This window comes from Monodelphis domestica, chromosome 7 (genome assembly GCF_027887165.1).
Source record: "Monodelphis domestica isolate mMonDom1 chromosome 7, mMonDom1.pri, whole genome shotgun sequence".
Classification (NCBI taxonomy): Eukaryota; Metazoa; Chordata; class Mammalia; order Didelphimorphia; family Didelphidae; genus Monodelphis; species Monodelphis domestica.
In genome coordinates, this window is record NC_077233.1 from 18,179,031 (window position 1) to 18,200,966 (window position 21,936).

General features: G+C 37.8%; 1 protein-coding gene across 6 annotated transcripts in view; it reads left to right on the forward strand.

Moving 5' to 3' along the window:
- The window catches only part of SLMAP (sarcolemma associated protein), a 168,891-nt gene that overhangs the window by 70,173 nt on the left and 76,782 nt on the right, over positions 1-21,936 (forward strand). For all 6 annotated transcript variants that reach the window (XM_007499963.2, XM_007499966.2, XM_007499968.2 and 3 more), the window contains exons 2-4: positions 1,256-1,403; positions 7,835-7,907; positions 11,203-11,239. In XM_007499963.2, coding sequence (XP_007500025.1) covers positions 1,256-1,403; positions 7,835-7,907; positions 11,203-11,239 — 258 coding nt within the window. The remainder of the gene's footprint in view (positions 1-1,255; positions 1,404-7,834; positions 7,908-11,202; positions 11,240-21,936) is intronic.

The window sequence follows — 21,936 nt, forward strand, 5'->3', positions numbered from 1 at the left end:
TCTAAATTGAACAGGGTAGTTCTAGCACTACCATGCTTGTCATTTGCACCTAGGGTCCACACCTCTCTGCCAAAAGATGGGAAGCATGAGAATCCCCCTCTTTTTAAAGGGGCAAGTGTTTTTTTTCAGAAGCAAATTGGAGGATTATATTGAATTTCTGTACCTTATGAATTACATATAAACCATTAAAGACATTGTCTTAACAGAAGGTTATCTAGGTAACAGTATTTTTTTGATATTGAAAGCTTGTTACAGTTACCCTATTAACCTAAAAATCAATTTCCCTAGTATCAAGAATGAAACATCACTTTGATTTAACATATAACATATAAGAAAAGTTAGCTTAGAATGAGGTAAAAAGATAAAATTATATGTGTCTGGCTTTCAAACTTGATTCCAGTGACTCAGATTAAACCCATTTTTTTCTTTTGTAAGATAGTTGAAATCAGTGTTCTTAAATATTTCTTTCAGCTGTGGGAATTCATTATTAGTTGGTATCCCCTTTTGGCACCCTGAGTCAGCTATAAACCCATAGAACTGAAAGTAGCAAGCTTGAACTGATAATGCTAAATAAAGAATAGCTAGCATTCATGAAGGCCAGAGTCTTTTCCTATCTGTGGTTTTTAGATCAATATTATATTCATCAGATTTTGTACTTTAGGACTGAGAATTGACAAAATCATCAAATGAAAAGTGGCTTACCACTTTTCAAATAGGGGTGTGTGTGTGTGTGTGTCAAACAATTCTGATTACATAAACTGTAAAAATACAAAAAGATGAGAACCTATTAGATTAATTTTATGACCTTAATTTATGACAAACTCCTCATTTTTTTAAGCTGAGTTACATTCATATGTGACTTTGTGACTCAATTTGAGGCTTTCTTGGCAAAGATATTGGAGTGGTTTGCCATTTCCTTCTCCAGAAGATGATTCTTCATGATCTAAGACCCAAACTTTATCCACTGAAGCACCTAGCATCTGGTCTTAGACACTTAGTAACTCTGTGATACTAGGCATGTCACTTTATCCTGTTTTGTTTCAGTTTCCTCACCTATAAAATAAACTGGAGAAGAAAATGGTAAAACATTTCAGTATCTTTGCCAAGAAAACCCCAAATGTCTTCATAAAGAGTTGGGCACAACTGAAATGACTTAACAACAAAAAACATCTCTTCCACTTTTAGATCTATACCTATTACAGTTTAGTTACAATACCTACTATATATAGTTACCATTTTTGTTTTGTTTTTGCAGTTTTATCTTCAAGACACTAAAAGTAGTAACGGTACCTTTATAAATAGCCAGAGATTGAGTCGAGGATCTGAAGAAAGTCCGCCTTGTGAAATTCTTTCTGGTGACATTATCCAGTTTGGTGTAGATGTGACCGAAAACACACGGAAAGGTAAGAGTATGAGTCAGTTGAGGTGACCATCTGATGCATTCTACCATTATATTTTGCCCCATAGAACTACATTTTTCTTCTGGTGTCCTTGATTAATTTTCCGTCTTGGGGGGGTGAGGGGAGATCTGGTGCTAAGTGGCTGTGTGGAAATCTGAATAGCCAAGAAATCCTGGTTGAGGAATTGATTAAGAATCCCAGGTTAAGAATGTGTGATATAGGGGTTGATAAAGCAATTTGGTTGGCATTTGAATTCTTGCAGAGTGGTAAAGGATAGCTATGGTGTTTTAAAAAAGAATGTAGAAGCTTCCCTTAGTTTTATTTGATCTCCAGAATGTTCATCACTTACTGAGCCAAATTCCATTGACTACTTCAGAGCAAACTAAGAAGAATTAATTAAAGGAAATATGTGTAGTGTTTTAAATGAGAAACATGAGTTAATGTCATTTTCTCCAATCCTTCTCTGATTCTATTTTGTTGATACTGTTTCAGTTCCATTTTAGCTATGTGATGTGATAATCCAGTAGTCTGGGCTAGCTGGGAACCTATTATAAATAAAAATTATTTCTATTGAAAAATAAAATTTGAATTTGTCTGGTAGCCACAAGAATTCCAGTGCTAAAATTCCTCTCTTTCTCTCTTTGGAACTCCTGATTCCCATCACTGCATAAAACTACCCAACTAATTTTGGAACATTGTGAGTGGGTTTGGTGTAAAAGCACTAACAGGGAAAAAGGTAAGGGCAGAAGAGAGGAAACCTTGGCAAGCATCTTTTCCTCTTCCCACACTCCATCTAGTGTTCTCTTAGGTTAGGTTTCTTTGGATATCCTTTTTGATCTCCTTACCACCCTCCTCTAGAAGGCCCACTCACTGTTTCTCAATCCCTCTCCTGTTAAAGGTTCCTTTGACCCTGCTCAGATCTTAAATGTGAAGTTTCTTTAAAAAAATTAAAAAAAATTAAGAAATGAATATTACCTGAATCCATTGTTTACACAGAAATACCATTGGCATCTATGCACTTTCATCTTTCCCAACTGGATTTGGTTTAGGTGAAAAGAGGGAGAAGGTAGGAGGGAATGTTTTAAAAACTCAACTTCTATTTCTTATTCTTCCTATTAATATAATAATAAACTTTGAAAACCTCAGGCAGTGTTTTATTTAAGGAGAGAAGTTGGAAGATTCCTCTCTGTGCCTGCTCTGTAGTAGAGTACAGAACATTTGTGTTGCAAGTGACTGTGAGAACAAATTGAAAGGAAAGCATATGGATTAGTCTTGGGGCTCCCAGAGGATAATAAAGAGAGTGAGCAGGCACCCTGAAAAGTCTGCCTGGGAATTTTTACTAGCAGAAGACCCTAATTTCACAATACTTTCCCTTGACCTAGAACCTAGAGGAGAGCTTCTTATCTTTTTTTTTTCTTCTCCTCATTCCTCTAGCAGTCTGGTGCAGCCTAGCACCCCCTTCTGAGAATGTTTTTTAAATGTCTTATACTAAATACATGTGAATATAAAGGAAACAGTTATGTGGAAATAGCCATCAACATATTAGAAAAGAGCAAACTCTTGGTCTGGAGTTATTTCCCTCTTGTCCTCTGAATTCAGCAACCTTTTCCTTCCTCAAGCCAAAGGGCCAACACTAGTCTGATTCTGGGGGATTTTCTCATGCCAGCTGATCCACAGATAGGAGTTAGAAGAGGCACTCTTGGCACTCCATTTGGAACATTTTCCCTTAGAAACATTGCTCTCGTTGGTGGTTCAGCACAGCAGGTTATTTAGTTTATTCCTGTGCTTGGGGTACTTTTCTATCCACAATTCTATGGTATTGTTTCTATAGGTAAATGTATTCTAATTTATAGACTTTGGAAATATAAATTTGTTTATGAAGTTAGACACCTTATAGATCTTAATAGTTTAAAAAGTTTATAAAATTATGATTATCCATTATTAATATCATGATTTTTGAGGGAGAATAACAATGATCTCAGTAGAATGTTCTGTAGAATGCTATATAAATGGCTATTCAAATCAGTAGTGTAATGGAGAGAATACAGACTATGGAGTCTGAGAGCCTAATTTTGGAATCCCAGCTCTTAAAATTTATAATCTTTTTGGCTTTGGGCAAGTCACCTTTCACTTTGCTGAGTCTTGGTTCCTTTATTTGCAAGATTATGGGTTTAAACTAGTGTCAAACCTTTCCTGACAAATTATTTGAGTTTCCCCAGGGAGGGGCAAAGGAAATGGAGGAAAATAAGAGAGAACAAAGTGGAGGTCCGGAGGACCGAGGCAGCTGATCAATGCCAAGGCAAATGTATTGAAAATTACATCTATTTTTATAAGGTGGAAAACAAGTTGGAGTTCCAGCACAAGATTTTCACATACATAGTAAATGTAAATGATTTTCAAGGTGGTACAATGCATTTGGTTTACCTCATTGAATCTAGACAGAGTTTTCTCTAGGATAATTAATCAATATGCAACCATCTAACACAGATTCCCAGAGAGTGCATACATCAGTGATTTTGTAGGTACAACCAGTACAAACAGTAGGGTGAAAAGGAGGGGTTTGAGGCCACAGGTGAGGAGTGAGCTACGTGCCTAACTTCAGCTGATCTATGGCCTCAGTTTTACTGAGGGTCTTTGTCCCCCAGAGCTTTGCTCAATGGGGTTTTTCAGGTTTTGCCTTCTACAGACTAGATACTTTTTAAAGTCCCTTTTCCCTCAACTCTTTAATCCTATGTTTTCTGACTATGAAATACTTACCATCTTTAGAGTTGTTGTGAACTTACTGTCACTTTCATTATTTATCATTTAACTCTTAGGTATTTTCTTATGTCTGAATATCAGTATAACCCTTAAATTTTTTTTAAACCCTTATCTTCTGTCTTGGAATCAATACTATGTGTTGGTTCCAAGGCAGAAGAGTGATAAGGGCTAGGCACACAGGAAGTATCTGAGGTCAGATTTGGACCCAGGACCTTCTGTCTTGAGGCCTAGCTCTCAGTGCACTGAGCTTCCTGGCTGCCCCAGGAACCCTTAAATGTTAATGCAGGTAGCCCCTGATTTTTGCTGTGAGTTGTTTTACTTGCTAAGTAGATAATCAGCTTAGTTAAGTAGACAGTCAGCCCAAGGGGAAGAAGGAAATATAGTGGTGAGGTTTGGTGTCTAAGAATCTAGTTGGGAATCCTAACTGCGCCAGCCTACTTGGGGAATGTCGGGCAAAGCATTCGAACCTCTTTGGGCCGCAGCGTTTTCATTTGTAAATTGAGAGTGTGGCCGTGATAGCTCCCAGCTCTTCCCTCTCTGAATCCTATGAAGTACATGAGAAGTACATGACCATGCCCTTTAAAGCCAAGATGGCTTAAACCATGAATCATTCCTTCTGCCACTACTCCGGAGTGTTGGCACCGGAGTCCAAGTTAGATTTGAGCATGAACAAATGAACAGAACTTTAGTCAATATTGATAATTAGTTAAGAAAAACTATTTTCCTTCTGATGTAGATTCTAATGGCCAATATGTGTGAATTGGTGATTGTATTGATACAGTAGCTTTCATCCCTTATTTTTCTGTTAGTAGTTGTAATGTTTGTTGATTAAACTCTGGAGTCTCAGAAACTAGTCTGTGTTGGGAAGGAAGGTATAAGAAGACTGGAAAGGTAGGAGGGGGCCAGTAATGAAAGGCTTTAAATGCCAAAACTGGATCTGGAGGTGACAGGGAACCACTAGTGACAATTGATTAGAGGGAAGACATGGTGTGACCTGTGTTTTGGAATGGAGGCTGGGTTGGAGTTGGGAGAACATTGAGGCGGGCAGATCCACCAGCAGCTATTGCAGTAGTCCATGTGTGAAGTGACAAGGGCCAGCAGATGACAGTGTCAGAGGAGAGAAGGGGACGTATTTGAGCGATACTACAAAGATAGGAAGTCCTTAGGTCTTTGCACAGGCTTGGATATGGGGAATAAGAGATAGTGAAGAGTCTAATATGATTTCTAGGGTGTGTGACCCTGAGGGTCTGGGAGGATGGTGTTTCCCTCTACAATAATAGGGAAGATGTTTGGGGAAGTGGTAAGAGGGGAAGAGAATGGGTTGATTTGGCATTCAGAGTCCTTTGGGTTAAGTTTAATATGTGTGCTCGCCCTCCCTTTTGAGATATCTAAAAGGCTGTTGATGCTTGCTGCAAGATTTGGAGGTCAGGAGAGAAGTTTGGGCAGGATGGATAGGGTTGAGAACTCAGCATTGAGATGATAATTAAATCCCTGGGAACTGCTGAGCTCACCAAGTGATATAGTATAGAGGGAGAAGAGAAGAATGTCTAGGACAGAGCCCTGTGGGGAGGCCTACATTTAGAGACTGTGATCTGGGTGAAGATGCAGTGAAGGCAGCTATTGCGAAGGAGTGGTCATTTAGGTAGGAGAACCAGGAGAGAATGGTGTCTTAAAAACCTAAAGAGAAGAGTTTAATGAAATAATTATGAAAATTCTTCAAGACTGAAAGTAATATCTTATGTGAGATAATGTGGGCAATCACCTTGTAAATTGCTCATTGCTTTCGCAAATGTTAATTAAGGTGGCCATTTTAGTCAATAAATTGTATGATAATTTGAGGAAAAATAAAAGGCTATGGAAATAAAGATGCCCAAATGTTCTTACCATGAAGCTTTATAAAAATGAAAGCTTTGGGGATGGCTAGAGGGCTCAGTGAATTGGGAGCCAGGCCTATAGACAAAATGTCTTGGGTTCATATGTGGGCTCAGATGCTTTCTAGCTGGGTGATACTGCTCTTTTGCTTGGAACCAATACTTAGTATTGATTTTTACGACAGAAAGTAAGGATTATTTCTTTTTTAATTGAAGCTTTGGAATACATTTGAATTGTACACATATGTTTTGTATAATTTTAGTTTTAAAATTAGTTAGCAGTTTCATTTTGTCCATTTGAAACAACTTGACCAAAAAAGTACAGTTAAGCTCCATGATTTTTGTAGCTACCCTCTCTTGGTAGCTTTAGTTAAATTTACATTTTTTAGTCATGTGTGTTTCTTTTTTTTTTTAAACCCTCACCTTCCGTCTTGGAGTCAATACTGTGTATTGGCTCCAAGGCAGAAGAGAGTGGTAAGGGCTAGGCAGTGGGGATCAAGTGGCTTGCCCAGGGTCACACAGCTAGGAAGTGGCTGAGGCTAGATTTGAACCTAGGACCTCCCGTCTCTAGGCCTGGTTCTCAATCCACTGAGCTACCCAGCTGCACCCTCATGTGTGTTTCTTGACTTTATAGTTAACATTTTTTATATGTATAACATTCATCTCTTGGAGTTAAGTTTACTTAACTTTTTTTATGTAACTTTCAAAAAGACAGAATATTCTGGGAGTTAAAATGACCAGAAATTGCCAAAGATAACTGAATGTGCTTGTTTTTACCTCTGTGGCATGAATAAAACTTCATTAATAAAGTCCAGCGATTGTAATACAGCCTTGAATTTTCCCCAGGAAAGTGATGAGATCTGCCATAATTAATTCTAGTATTATCTTGCAGAATATAAATTGTGCATATTGAACTAAAAATAAATGATAGTATGACTAGCAAAGTATTCTCATAGCATCTGTGGATATTTGTAGAGTGCTGAGTGACTATCTTACACGAGATTTATCACGGCCAAAAGAATTCCTCATTTAATTCTGGCAATTAGCATTTCCAACAAAACAAACCTGGTCCTCAGACAGCAGACATATAGTTTTTATAGTTTGTAGAGAGGCTTGTAACTTGAAGCCTTTCGAGCTGGGTAGCAGCTGTCGGTTATTGAGTTACCCTGAAATACCGTAGGAGACCCAGGGTCTTCTCTAAGGCAAGCCGAGGCATTGGGAAATTCTCTTTAGTGGAGGGGAGACATTAGTATGAATCATTGTTATGTTTTGGTTGTGGTGATGGTTTAAGTTTGAAAAGGTTTGGATTTAGTGCTAGTGATTAAAGAGCAGAAAATAATGCACTTAATTTTCCTTACACCTAACTGTCTGTTATCCTAGATGCAGTTATTGAATTTGTCCAGTAGAGTTTTTCACATACTAGCCCTTTCTTTGGTCCCTAATATTCACATATCTTATTGAGAGCCAGGTTCTTTTTCTCCCTTGCTCTTGAGTTCTTAGCATTTTATACCTCTTCAGAGCTTATCGTCTAGTAATTTGTGTTGTTGTTATTATTTATATGTGGAACTTAATCTTTCTTGTTGGACAGTTAGCTCTAAAACATAGGACCTTGGTTCTCTCCATCCCCTTTGTGATTGGGAGGTCAGCATGAGGTAGAATACCGACACTTAAATACCCCATTTCCTCACTTCTTCTCAAGTAACTGATTCCAAAGCGCATTGGGTTGTTTTTAAATAATCTGAAGTTTTGCTTATTTTCAATGTACTCATTCTACTTTTAAATTTTTTATTTTTATTTTTCTAGTGACCCATGGATGTATTGTTTCCACAATAAAACTTTTTCTGCCAGATGGTATGGAAGCTCGACTACGATCTGAGTAAGTATTGTTCATTCATGATGTTGATGTTAATTGTTCAGACTGATATTTAGGTCTTCACAAAGCGCTTTCCTCATAACAACCTCAGAAGTATCCCTGAGGAAACTAGGTGTATAAGAGACTAAATAGTTTGGTTGAAACAAGGACTCAGGCCCAGATTGCCTGACTTGGAATGTTTGGCCCAGAGGAGAACCTTATTAGAACTGTCTCTGCCTATAGGAATGGCTGTTACTTAGGAAGAGGCTTAGCCCTCTTGTGCTTGACCTCTATTGGCTGAACTAGGTGCAGTGAGGGAAGGTGCAGGGTGGCACACCTGCCTTACAGTTAGATCACGGTGATATGGGGCTCCCTGGGGAGGAAGTGCCCCTCCCTCCCCAGAAGTCCTCAAGGAGAGCTCAGTGGCTCCTTGGCATATGAACCGTAGAGGGATGTTCAGGTGGATTTGGACCAGATGGCTTTTGAGTTCTTTTCCACTTCTGTGATTTTGTGATTTTGTGAAGAGAAGAAAGGAGAGGTAGGATGGAGAATTGAGAAAGATACAGGCCATTAGAATAGTGAAAAGAAAAAAATAAGTGAGCGAAAGCAAAGGGTAGAGGACTCTTCTTGGCAAGTGCTTTGTTTTACAGTTGCCAGGATAAGGTGAGTAAGTTGTTGGCTGTAGCTGTGATTGGAGTCCCAGGAGATAAACCTTTTTTGGAATCCTTGAAGACACAGGCCTTGAATTAAACCTGAAGATTGATGGTACTTAAAGAGCCTTCATCTTTCTTCAGTCCTTGGCTTTGGACACACCAAATAACACATGTTTTGCCTCTTGCTGTATTAGTTGGGAAATGGTTGGTGTTAACCTAGCCCATAAGGTGTAAAGCAAACAATATTCACCTTATTTCTTATGAACAAACGATGGGAAATTTACTCTCTTAAAGTAGAAATTTTTCCCAGAGAGAGAAAGCTTCTTCATTTGCTACTCACAACAATTTGGGATCTGATAAACTCTGGAATGTTCAGACTTTATTTAACAGAATCACATAATGAGAGAAAGTTTACACATGGTTCAGCAAATTGCATTGTAGACTGCTTTTGGCTTCTTTCTTGGTTCTTTTCTTTTCATTACACTTTCTCACATCAGGCAGGTAAATACACTTTGGAGCTCATTTTCTCACCTTTTTTTTTTTTAAACCCTTACCTTCCATCTTGGAGTCAATACTGTGTATTGGCTCCAAGGCAGAAGAGTGGTAAGGGCTAGGCCATGGGGGTCAAGTGACTTGCCCAGGGTCATACAGCTAGGAAGTGGCTAAGGCCAGATTTGAACCTAGGACCTCCCGTCTCTAGGCCTGGTTCTCAATCCACTGAGCTACCCAGCTGCCCCCTTTCTCACCTTTTAAAATGGAGACTACACACTTGTACTAGCTTCTAATTATACATACTAACTTCTAATCAATTTAATGAATATTAAAATAGAATAATTTCAAGTTATGTGCTCATTATGCTAATGTTAATTAATGTTTACTCTGTAATTAGTTTAATCTGTTATATATTTAAAACATTTAGGGGTCTCCCCCCACCCCCCAGTATTTCATGTATTTTAGCATTCAGGAAAAATTAGAGCTAACCGGATATAGAGTCCCATTTCCATGACCATCATGTCTAGAGTAGCAGCAATGAGAAAGAAGTGAGAAGGTCTTTTCATGATATTTTGTATTTTTATTAGGCAATTGTATTAAAGCTAAATGGGAAATGATAGATGGATGGAGGACCTTTCAGATACAGCAGTGAGTGCCATATCCTTTGTGCTGTGCACAGATATGTGTATGCACATGCCTTCCATTCATACTTAAGCTCCTGCCATTCTGGCCTACCTGTAAATTATGCTTTATTGTTTATAAAGCCCTTTTATATCTGTTACTTTTTGTTTCCGTAAGAGTCCTTCAAGGTAGACAAAACAGATATTATCGTCATCCCACTTTATAATTTGGAGATTTAGCTAGTTACTTGTTTCAATTCAATGGATGGTGATAGTCAAAGGGAGGATATACTTGATGCAGGGTGAGACTTAGACAGAACTGAGAATTATCAAGGTAGGAATAGGAGAGGGTTGAACTCAATATGTTCCAAACAAAACGCATCTTCATTTTCCTTAAACCTGTCCATCTGGACATTATTCTTTTTGTTCTAGGTCCCATCATTCTTCTAGTCACCTTTGTGACTCTTCACTCGTATTCTGTGTGCAGTCTGTCAAGATCTGTTGGCCTTCTACTGTAGTATCTCTTCCTGAATTATTGCAGCACCCTTTAAAAAAAAAATTAAGGGGGAAGCTGGGTGGCTCAGTGAATTGAGAGCCAGGCCCAGAGATGGGAGGTCCTGGGTTCTAATCTTGTCTCAGACACTTCATACCTGTGTGACCTGGGACAAGTCACTTGACCCCCATTGCCTAGCCCTTACCAGTCTTCTACCTTAGAACCAATACACAGTACTGATTCTAAGATGGAAGATAAGGGGTTTAAAAACTTAAAAAAATAATATGGAATGCCTCTTCCTTGCACAGGATCTGTGCTAATTTCCCCGGTATTATTCCAGCTTTAGTATATCTGTTGCTGAAGTGAGTGCTGCACTGCCCTTCTTAAGTCGTCTTTGCCTCTGCACTCAAACCTCCATCATAATAACCCGTGATCCTATTTCTTGGCTTCTGAGCAGAATTTCATTTCCCTGAATTTTTCAGTCAGCAGTGGTAAAAGGTTGGCTGTTGGATTACCTCAATTTCTCTCACATGAGTGTACAAACTTTAAATTCACAATCAATTTTTGCTCGTAAACACACATTTAAAAAAACTTATTATACAGTTTATATAAGCAGCTTTAAAAAGAATTTTGATTTACAGATCTCAAAATGGAGGTTATAAACCAAAAAGTATTTGTATTTAGCAGTTGTTAAGTATACTAGAAGATCCACTTTAGAGAATGCTTTCATTAGAAGATCTTCTGGTAAATTAAAAATGCAACTTGATTTATGAAAATTAAATTGATTTGTTCCTGACAAAATATCTTTTTTACTGTGGAAAACTAGGTATGTACATGTTTTAATTTGGATTCTGAGAGAATTTTGCATATTTATTATGCTTCAAAAAATATTTCAACATTGTCAAAACTGTTCAGTACAAATTGTTCTCTTATTTTCTTCAGTAGTAAATGTAAAAGTCAAATGTTTAAACTTATGAGTTACCTATTTATAGGAATTATTTTTTAACTTTGCTTTGAAAAATTATTAGATTTAAATGCTCTTTTTTTGTTTTTGTTTTCAGTGTCATCCATGCTCCATTACCAAGTCCTGTTGACAAAGTAAGTTATTCTTCTGTTTGTGTTTCTTCCACATGGAGCTGGTTTTTTAGTTGCGAAATTTTTATTAATAATGAAAAAAAATCCTACAGCTCGATTAATGGCCTTTTGTTTAAAAGTGTATAGGATAAAACATTTATTATAATATGCAAATTCTTTGAAAAATTTTTGTAGGGGAAACAGACCTATTAAAGCTTGAGTATTGGCCTGTTCTAGTGAGAAGTGAAAAAGTAAATCAGCATCCTTTTTCTTTCTCTAATTAAAAAACAAAACAAAATATTCAGAAGAATCATAGGGTAATAGACCTAGCTCTGAACCAGATCTTGGGCCTCAGAATCCATCAAGATCAACCTTTTCATTTTATATCTGAGGAAACTGAGGCCAGGAGGTTGTGACTTGCCCAGGATTACATGAGTGAAGGGATGTGGCCAAAAAAATTACAAAATAAAAATCAGTCTGAATAGAAATTTAAAAAATCTAAAGTCCTTAATCAATGGGTATAACAACATTCATACTAATTAAGTAATATTTAACAGTGACCACAATGGGAATATGGTTTCCCCCCCCAAAAATAACTTTCTTTCCCAGAGAAGTTGGAGAACATAATTTAATTTAGGATACTTAAGAGAACTTAGAGAGGCCAAGATATAATAATTTCATAATTTCTGACATCGCATTTTTTTAAACCCTTATCTTTTGTCTTAATATCAATTCTAAGAAAGAAGAGTGGCCAGGGCTAGGCAATTAAGGTTAAGTGACTTGCCAGAGTCACGTAGCTATGAAGTGTCTGAGGTCAGATTTGTACCCAGGTCCTGCCAATTCCAGGTCTGGTGCTCTATCCACTATGCTACCTACCTGCCCCTAAACAATATAGTTCAAGTAATTGTCAAACTTTGCTGGAAGTATTCCCCCAAAGTGACAGTATACAAATAGATTCTATGAGACTTGGCTAAGAAAGTGCCTAAATTCAGTAATTCTCCATACATTATAATTAAACCGCAACATTATAATGATATGACTCAAATTCATCAGAATCACATTTGACTTTGTGTAGAATACAAAGGGATGATGAAGGGAGAAATTGGAAGTCAACACCAATAGTTAAAAAGCACGAGTCAGAGAACATCCCCAGAAAGATTCTGCTCTTTGAAGGGGCATTTTCTTTCACTCTCTCTCTTGCTCTCTCTTGAGAGGGAGGAATTGGAAAGGCCTGCAGCCTGGCTAGCTTTTGCCAGAAGTTCAGCAGGCACTTCTTCAGTTAGTCTTATGAACACCAACCAAGCTTCTAGCCCCAACAGGTAAGTATTGAATACAGTCACCACTTCAAAAATGAAGGTAAAACAGTTTTTTAACAAAATAAGAAATGCTGAGAGTGTTAGCCAGGGGACATTTCAAGAAAGTAGGTTGGGAGAACTACCCAAAGGATGGAAGACATTGGGAATAAAGTAATCTCCAAGTAAGACTTTTTTTTTTTAAACCCTGACCTTCCATCTTGGAATCAATACTGTATATTGATTCCAAGGCAGAAGAGTGGTATGGGCTAGGCAGTGGGAGTTAAGTAGCTTGTCCAAGGTCACACAGGTGTGACGTATCTGAGGTTAGATTTGAGCTCAGGACCTTCTGTCTCTAGGCCTGGTTCTCAATTCACTGAGCCACCTAGCTTACCCCCTTATTCTGTTTTTGAAAAAGGAAAAATCCCATTGTAAAGTCTACAGAGGTGAAGAAACTTAGAGTTGTGAACCATAGGAGAGCTTTAAGTTTGGCTCAGTAACAGAACCGGAAGGTATGTGTTCTGTTTCCTTCACATGTAATTAAAGAAAAGACAAAAACCTAACCTCTGTGATGCTAGATGGACACACTAGATTTCTCATTAAGATTTGAGAAAACCAGTAGCGTTATGAAAATGGAATCTGACAGTGGGATGTTCCTAGGCAGTATCTTGCACTTTGATAGGCACAATGATAGGCTTCCTCCCATTTTAGCATTCACCGACCAAGGTGATACGGGGTTAGAATGTGATATCAGTCCAAGTCGCAGCCAGGCTCCAGGGGGTGAGAACAACAAAGACAGCACATTATATTGACACATTCTATTCTGCATGAGGTTTTTATCCATTTAGAATACGAATGTACCTAACAATTCTAAAGTAAGAAACAAAAGAAAACTTCAGTTTTTCAGAAATACCTAAAACCAAAATAAGAGCAGAACATTTTAATATCAAAATGTAGTCAAATCAAAACAGCTTAAAAATAATCACATCTAATTGGGACATTTAAAGAACTTAATAAAGAGAATAAGGAGTATATGTACATTTCATATAATGTGTATTAAAAATCATGATATATGCACTACATTCATTTATCATACTGACATATGACATGTCAGTCAAAGATATTTTAAAGTGACTAAAAGTGTGGGCCCAAGTAGCAAGTAAAAATAAAAAAGTGTCATGGAAAGAGGAATAAATTTTTCAAATTGGATTACATTATGAGAATGGCTATATCAAAAGCTATAGGATGTAATCAGAGTAGTACAGTACTTTTATTTTGAATTTGTAGGCTTTTATTAATGGATATTTTTTCTTTTGATTCATTCATTTCTCTGAAGCGGATCAGAATTCATCTGTTATAGTTTCAGATTCCTAATTGAGGGCATTGTTTATTAATGGTCACACATAGCTTCTATGGAGATGGTTGGAAACAGGACATGAACAGAATAATCCTGACCCCAATGCCATCCTTCCCTCCATTTTATAAAGCAGTTATAACATAAAATAAAATTTCTCTTTTAGTAAGAAATAGAGAAAAATGAATGGAGTCTGGAGTTAGGGAAAAAATATTATTATTTTCATTTTATGGGTGAGGAAACTCAGTATCTGAAGGGTTACCTTGTTCGTGTTCATGCAGTTCATGTGAACCAGTATTTAAACACAGGTCTCTGCCTCCAAATGTAGATCTTATCAATTGCCACACACCCTGATGTGTAGACCACTGCAGGCAAAAATAAGAAATCAGATGACCTGAGAAATCAAAGCTATTTTTTTAAAAGAAAACAGCAAAATTGATAAAATATACTTAGTGAGAAAACTATAAACCTAAGTCACCAAAATTTGAGAATATTAAAAAAAATCTGATTTAATATGGAAGTAAAATTTATGGTTCACAAAACTACAAATGGATGGATACCAAATTAGAGCAATTTTAGAAGAAATCTGAGAGCTCCCTAGGGACCTTTCCTAAAAAAAATGTTAGCAGGCTTTAGTGAGTCCACAGGCAGATTTGACCAAATCATTAAAGAATTTGACCAAACCATAACTTCTCTATTTCTTAGATTGTTTTAAAACATAGGAACGAAATGATAGCCTGCCCACTTCTTTATATGAGGCAGATATGGTTTTGATTCTATTATGGAACAAATACAAAACTAGAAAGGGAAACTAAAAGCTGATAATAGTAAATATTAACATAAAAATAGTGAATAAAACAATATATAGTTGAATGAAAAGCCATTTATTAAGTGCTTACTAAAAGCACAGGTATATTAAAGGAACTTAAAAATTATGATAAAGAAGAACAAACTTAAGAGGAAGCAGTTGCCACAGAGAGGAGTTTTTGGTTTGGAAAACCCGTGGTGATGAGGTGAGCACACCCTTTCCACTTGGAGAGTATGGGGTGTTTGCAGTAGTGGGAAAAAGCCTTGGAGCGGGATTCAGCTTTGGTTTCAAATCCTGCCTCAGGCTTTTTCTACTTGCTAGTCTGGACAAACCACATAACTTTTTCCTGTCTCATTTTCATCATTTATAAAAGGAGGAAGTTCACATCAGTGGTCTCTAAGGTCTTTCCTGCTCCAAATTGATGATCCTCTATTAGCAGGTCACATAGTGAGAACCTGCAGTGGGAAGGGGTTGTGGTAGTGAAACATAGATGAGTAGTCAAGGGAGCAAGAACTATATTATTTTCCTTCCTTTTTCTCTGCAGTGCTTAGGAAGGGATCTGGCACAGAGCAGGTGCTTAATAAATATTGCTTGAGAGAGAGTGACTTGTGTGGATGGATCTCTTGTCAGTTAGAGCAGTGAACCTTCTTACTTTAGAAATGACAATTTGTACCTGATTTATTATTGGGGAAACAGTGTAATAAATTATATTGAAGGAAAATACAGCTTTTCTTTGATCATACCACTAGATGTAGGAAAAACTCTTGACAAAAAAACATTTTTAATCTTGTGCAAATATGAAATCTCTAGCAATGGAAAGAATAGAACAGTTGAAAGGTCACTGGAATTAGCATTGAACAATCTGTGAGTTCAGATCCTAGGTGATCTTGGGCAAGTTCTCTCTATACCTCTTGCCTCCTCATCAATTAAATGGAAGAGTGACTAAATGATCCAGCTCCAAATCAATTATCTAATGTTCTTGAATAAAGTATTAAATTAAAACATGTTTATTAAGGCCTCATTAGGTACCAGGCATTATGGTCAGCCCTGGGGAGAGATATTCTTTGACCCTAAGGTGCCCCCTTTTTACCTGGGCAGGGTGGGGTGGAGTGCTGTGTGGGGTGATGGAGTAGATGTGCCCAGGGAAGAGTGCTTTAATTTGGAAGTCCTGGAGGTGGTCAAGGAGCCTCAGAGTAGTCTACTGATGTGCCCCTTCCAGAATCCATGGTAGGATTGATTTCATAATTCTTTCCATGTTGAGGTTATTGAGGCTGAGTACAGGACAGTGAAGAGAAGGGGCATCAAGGTGAGGTGTGCACCTAGCAGCCTGGCAGGAAGGTGGTTTGGATGACCTGTGAAAGGGGTTTGGGATCTGACTAGTAAAGTGGGCTATGTTTGCTTGCTTCTTGCAGTGCCTCAACCTGCTACACGCCACCAGGCCAGGAACTCCAAGGCTAGGGGCTGAGTTCTTTGTGGATGTTGTCTCTGTCTAGTAGGGAGGGTTAGGCATTAGTCTGGCCACTAGGCAGAACAAGCCTTCCTTTTATAATTAGGCATATTTTTGATACTAAGATTTTAGAATTAAATGCAGAAGAGGGGAAAAAAAAGTGAGCCCATTAAAAACAAGTATAAAGGTAGGTGTGTTTTTTTTCCACACACACCACTTCTGTTTGACATGGCCTTAGAAAGCCGAAAAGTAGAAATGAAATTTGAAAGGGAAAAAAGTAATTGTTAATGGAGTTAAAACTATAGGAACCAGATTTTAAAAAGAACTCTAATATCAAGAATTTTGAAAAATTTGTTCGGGAGGGTGAATTAATTCATTGCTAAAGAATAAAGGAGCCTCTGAAAAGAGTCCAGAAGTAAAGCAAGTCAGGTAGAAGTCCTTTATTGTTTCTTGGGTTCTAGGTGCTATGCTCTGTGCTTGGCGCTCTATGATAGAACAGTGTCCCCTGCCCTCATGGAGCTCACACTTTTTATATAGGAGACAAATATGAAAATATTTGCATAAGATGTGTATGTGACCTTACTAGCATAAAGTAATCTCAGTGTGACTAGTAACTGAGAGGCCAGGAAGAGACTTCTTCAGAATATGGTATTTGAACTGAATTTTGAGGGAAATCTGGGAGAGTGAGAGGAGACTGACTGGTAGAGGGGGAGAGGGTTTCTTGCTTGTGGGTCAGCCAGTGGGAGCTGAGATGGAGTGTCGTGTATGAAGAATAGCAAATAGGATAAGGTTAATAGATTATATAGTGAATGGAAGGGGCCAGATTGTGAAGGGCTTTAAATATCATACAGAGGACTAAATACTTAATCCTCCTAGTATTAGGTGCCACTGGACTTTATTGATTGTGGGAAAGAGGAAGTAATATGGTCAGACCTGTACTTTTAGGACAGTCCTGTTAGCAGCTGAGTGGAGGATTGCTGGGAGTGGGAAAACTTGAGGTCACTGTGTGAGTGGGGAGAATAGGATGTATATAAGAGGTGTTTTGCAGGTAGGAAAGAAAAAAATTGCAAGAGATTAGATACTTTAGAATGAGTGGTGATGAGAAATCAAGGTTGACACCTAAATTGTGACCTTAAATAACTGGTAAGATAGTGATGCCCTCACCAGTGCAAAAGAAAGATAATGAGTTCTCTTTTGTATATGTTGAATTTGAAGTGCCTGAAGAATATCTAGTTTGAGCTATTTAAGAGGCATTTAGTGATTGGGAACTACTGAGTAGAGCTCTCTATTAGCTGTAGATCTGGGAGTCATCCACCTAGAGATGATAATTGAAGCCACGGCAGTTGATGGAATCCCAATTGAGATAGTATAGATCAAGATGAGGAAGGCTGGGTCAAAGCTTTGTGGGCCATCTATGTTGAATAGGTATGATGTGGATAATTGCCTCTCAAAAGAGATTGAGTAGAAATAGTCAGACCTGAAGGAGAAATGTTAGGAAATATTAGGGTCATTAAGCCCTGGAGGGGAGCTTTAATGTTAAGGTTGGAAGCTAGGTGGTAGAGGTTTTAGATGTGTTGTGCAAGGAAAGAAAGAGAAGACACTGAAGGTAGATGGCTTTTTAACATAGTTTAGCTGAAAAGGGGAAAGAAGTTCTAGGATGATAGTTGTAGAGATAGTTGAGTCAAATGAAGGTTTTTAAGGATGAGAGAGAGATGAGTATAGGCAGCAGAGAAGGACCCAGAAGTGTAAAGACTCTTGATAGTAGGAACACTATGCTATAGAATTTGGAAGGGGATAGGACCCGGGCATTTTTCTTGGCCCTGGTAAAGAGAAGGGCTACCTAACTGTGAGATGGAGAAGAGACGAGATGATGTGATCCTCTGCTGGGTGAATGGGAGCCAATAAATAGAGAGATATGAAATAGAAGTGGGGAAGAGGTGTAAGAAGGGTAGAAAATGCCTGGAATGGCTACTTTGATGAATGTGAATACGAATCAGTTAGGATGGTGTAAAAGGATTGCCTTGCTGCAATGAGGGCCCAGTTAAGATTATAGAACATAAATTTGTGATAAATCCAGTCTGCATAGTTTCATAATTTTCTCTAGCTTTGTTCATTGGAATGTGGATAGGCCCCAAGGAGACAAATGGTGAAAGTAGAATTTACATTCGGCAAGATATGTCTGTCAGTAGGACAAGGGGAGTTAGATATTCCAGAGTAGTTCATGTAAGGGATCAAGAGAAGAAGACAAGAAGAGAATAGAGGCATCAGCTTTGTATGTAAATGGTGTCATAGTACAATTGATCAGGGAGAGAGTGGCTTAGAAAAAGATGGAGTGATTAAAAAAAAAAAAACTTTATCTAGGTTTGGATTTCTAGAAATCCAAAACAACTGGAAGAAAAATTTGTTTTGCTAAACAAATGGAAAATATTATTTGGAAATCATTTTGAGTTTGGTTATACTTAATATGAGACTTGAACATCAGAAAACAGTTCTCTAAAAGTAAAATCAAAAGAAATGCAAAGACTTATTCTCCACTGGGCAAAGAATGTGAACATTTTTTGGAGGAAAAATACAAACTGTGAGAAATTATTTGTAGCTTCCTGAATATTAGAGAAACACATTAAAACTCCCTCCAGATGCCAATGTAAAACAGACAGTTTGGTCAAGAAAGTGGAAAAAAAATATTCTGTGCTGGCAGGAAAATGGTTGTTGGAACTGTAGACTGGTCCAGACATTTTGGCATCATAAAAAGTCATGCTTCCTCATCTGTAAAATGAGCTAGAAAAGAAAACAGCAAGCCATTCCAGTATTTTTGCTAAGAAAACCTCAAAAATGGTAACAAAGAGTTTGACATCATTGAAAAAAGATTAAACAACAGTCATAAAGTTGATCATACTTTTTGATATAATTATTATTTTACTAAGACTTTGTCTTTAAAATGTCATTAAAATGACCAATCTGAGGGTACAGCCAAGATGGTCAAGAGAAGATGGAGGAGCAAAGGCAAGGACTCACCTAGCTTTCCCAAACTCCCTCCAAAACAACTTTAAAATACTTCCTCAAAGGGAATTCTGGAGTGGCAGAACCAGTAAAGGTCAAGGTGAGAAAATTTTCCATCCCAAGTCAACTTAGATTTGCAGGGAAAGTTTATCTCATTATGGGTGAGAATGGAGTGCAGTGCAGTACAGTACTGGCCAGGCCAGGTCACTCCTGCAAACTAGAAGCAGGTCTTGGAGGGAGAGATGTACATCAGTGTCAGTGCTTCTGGAGCTCTCAACACAGACAGTAAGGGATTCAATCAACTGGTAAGAAGGAGATTGCAATAACTCTTTGCTGGCACTGAGTACAGAATGTCTGCATTGCCCATACCAGGTTACATATCCAGGTTACAGCCCTTTATTGGAGAGAACTCCATAAAAGGCCGAATTGGCCTTGTGGAAAAAGGGTTACAGTGATTCATTGAGGAAAAAAACTTCTTAAAAAGTTCTGAAATATGTACTGAAAAAAGTATGAAATATCTTGCTGGAAAATAGATGAAAGAGAGTGTAAGACTAGAAGTGAATATTCCAAGCACTTAAATTTAATAGGATTTAATAATAACAAAGTGAGAGAAAGGAGTTCCTTCAGCCTAGTGCGCAAAGCAAAGAACCAGAGACCCAGAAGCCTGCTGCACTCGAGCCAAAGGAATAAACAAGCCCCACAGTGTGGGTATCAGCAAATTTATAAACAAACCCATGTCAGGGCACAACACAGGGATGCAAGACAAGGGAACTCCAGGAAGAGTAAAGAATGCTGGGAGATGAAGTCCCTAGGGTATAAATTTTGAAAACACACTCCGCAGCCCCCCCCCCCCCCCCCCAACTACAGGGAGACTAGTTGCTCCAATGGATCCTGCAAACATAACCAAACTTATAACTTCAACTAAAGATACATAGGATATTGCCGTTTTCAAGGGGAACTTATAACAATCTGTGGTCAAAAAGGAAACAAAACCAGTATTTTATGCTTTGGCACAAAAAAACCCCAATTAGGGGGCAGCCCCCTTTGGCATAATATTGTACTTTTTTTAAAAAAATGAAATGCATTCAACCCCTCAGAGTTCAATTCAGCACATCCAAAAGTTCACTCAGTATCTTTTGGTGCATCATGTGGTCTCTGCAGGCGTTTTCATGGTGCCTTCTGCAAGTAGTTCACTTTTCTGGATTCTCAGAGGTAGAAAGTCTCTTATTCTAAAATTATTCTTATAAGAAATTAAAGGTTGTAAATAGGATAATAATACATTCCCTTGGAGGATATTGACAAACACAGAGATCACACAGGGATACATGGCTGAGTTATGAAGTATATGAATCATTTGCCAAAAAAAAAAAATTAAATCACAAAAATCTAAAGAAAAAAGTAACTACTGGATGAAATACAAAATCTCTAAGTCTTATATGTAAAGATCCTAAGCAAAGAAAAATAAAATTATAACAGGCCCTTGAATCAGGGCCTGATTAAAGTGATTTATGTCCTAAAGGCCTGTAATAGCAATCATGCACTTACACACTCAGCAGCCAGGACTATAGTAAATTGCCACAATATGAAAGACAGAAAAGGGACTAGATTTTTAAATCAGATGGGAAATATCATTTGGTGGTCAGATTTTCTTTGTCTCTCAGGGATAGGAGAACCAGAACAAATAGAAAGTGTGGTACAAGGAGTCCATCTAACATATGTCAAATAATTGCAATCTCAAGCCTCACACAAGGTTCAAGTCCTCGTCAGGATTGGTTTGTCTCTTTGACCTGTGTGCTCAATTGACACTATGCAGGTTAAGTCTGTGCTTCCTTGACACTGTGTAGGTGAAGTCTTTGCTACTTTGTGATTCCTTCTCCTGGAATCAGACACACTCATTAAGCAAAGTCCCATAATATTTAAACAACCAGCGGCAGGTTTCCATAGTCTAAAGTGTTTGGGTATGCATTTACATTTAGTGCTAATGGACATTTTAAACTTATGCTAGTACAAAATCAAAAAATCTTTTTAGTACTGGTGATGTGCTTCATGTACAAAAATGGGAGAAAGAAAAAAATAAACTCAAATACTGTATTTTACATATAAAGGAAAACCAGTAATAAAATATATTGTTCACAATCAGTGACACATGGAATCAACAAAGGAGAGGTAGAATACAAAGGTTTCTCACATAAAAAATGAGATTCATTTCCCTTTTAGTTGAATGTGAACTAAGAATGGTCTGTCCTTTGAAAAATGTCTACTGTGATTGGTAGATGTAAGAATTTAGGGGAGGTGACAAAGGAGAGAATGCCCTTTAAAAGGAGACGAAAAGCTCTCTCTGAAAACAGCTGGGAAAGGCTTCCTTGAAGGGTCTCTCTCGAGACTCTCTCGGGGACATTTCAGATAGAGGATTGAGCTGGTGAAGGCAGCTGAGATGGAGCTGACCTGGTGTCACTAGAATCCTTGTTTGGATAGATCTTGTGGTGAGTGATTAAGGACTGACTGATCTTTTCTCTTAGGGCTTAGGCCTGGGTTGGCCAGGACTGGCCAGGGCCAGCTTATCCTTTTCTCATTATTTCCCTTTTCTCTCTTTCTCTCTTTAATTCCTCATTCTATTATTAATTAAATTCTCTATAAAACCCAGTTGACTTGGGTATATTTGAATAATTGGGAATATTTCCCTGGTGACCAACTTATATATTGATTTTAAAAACAAAACACTGTAGTGAAAACATATTTCCTGCGGTCACAATTTACTCATCCACTCTTATAATCACTACAATTTATATCTTCCACTATTATAATTATTACAGTTTATGA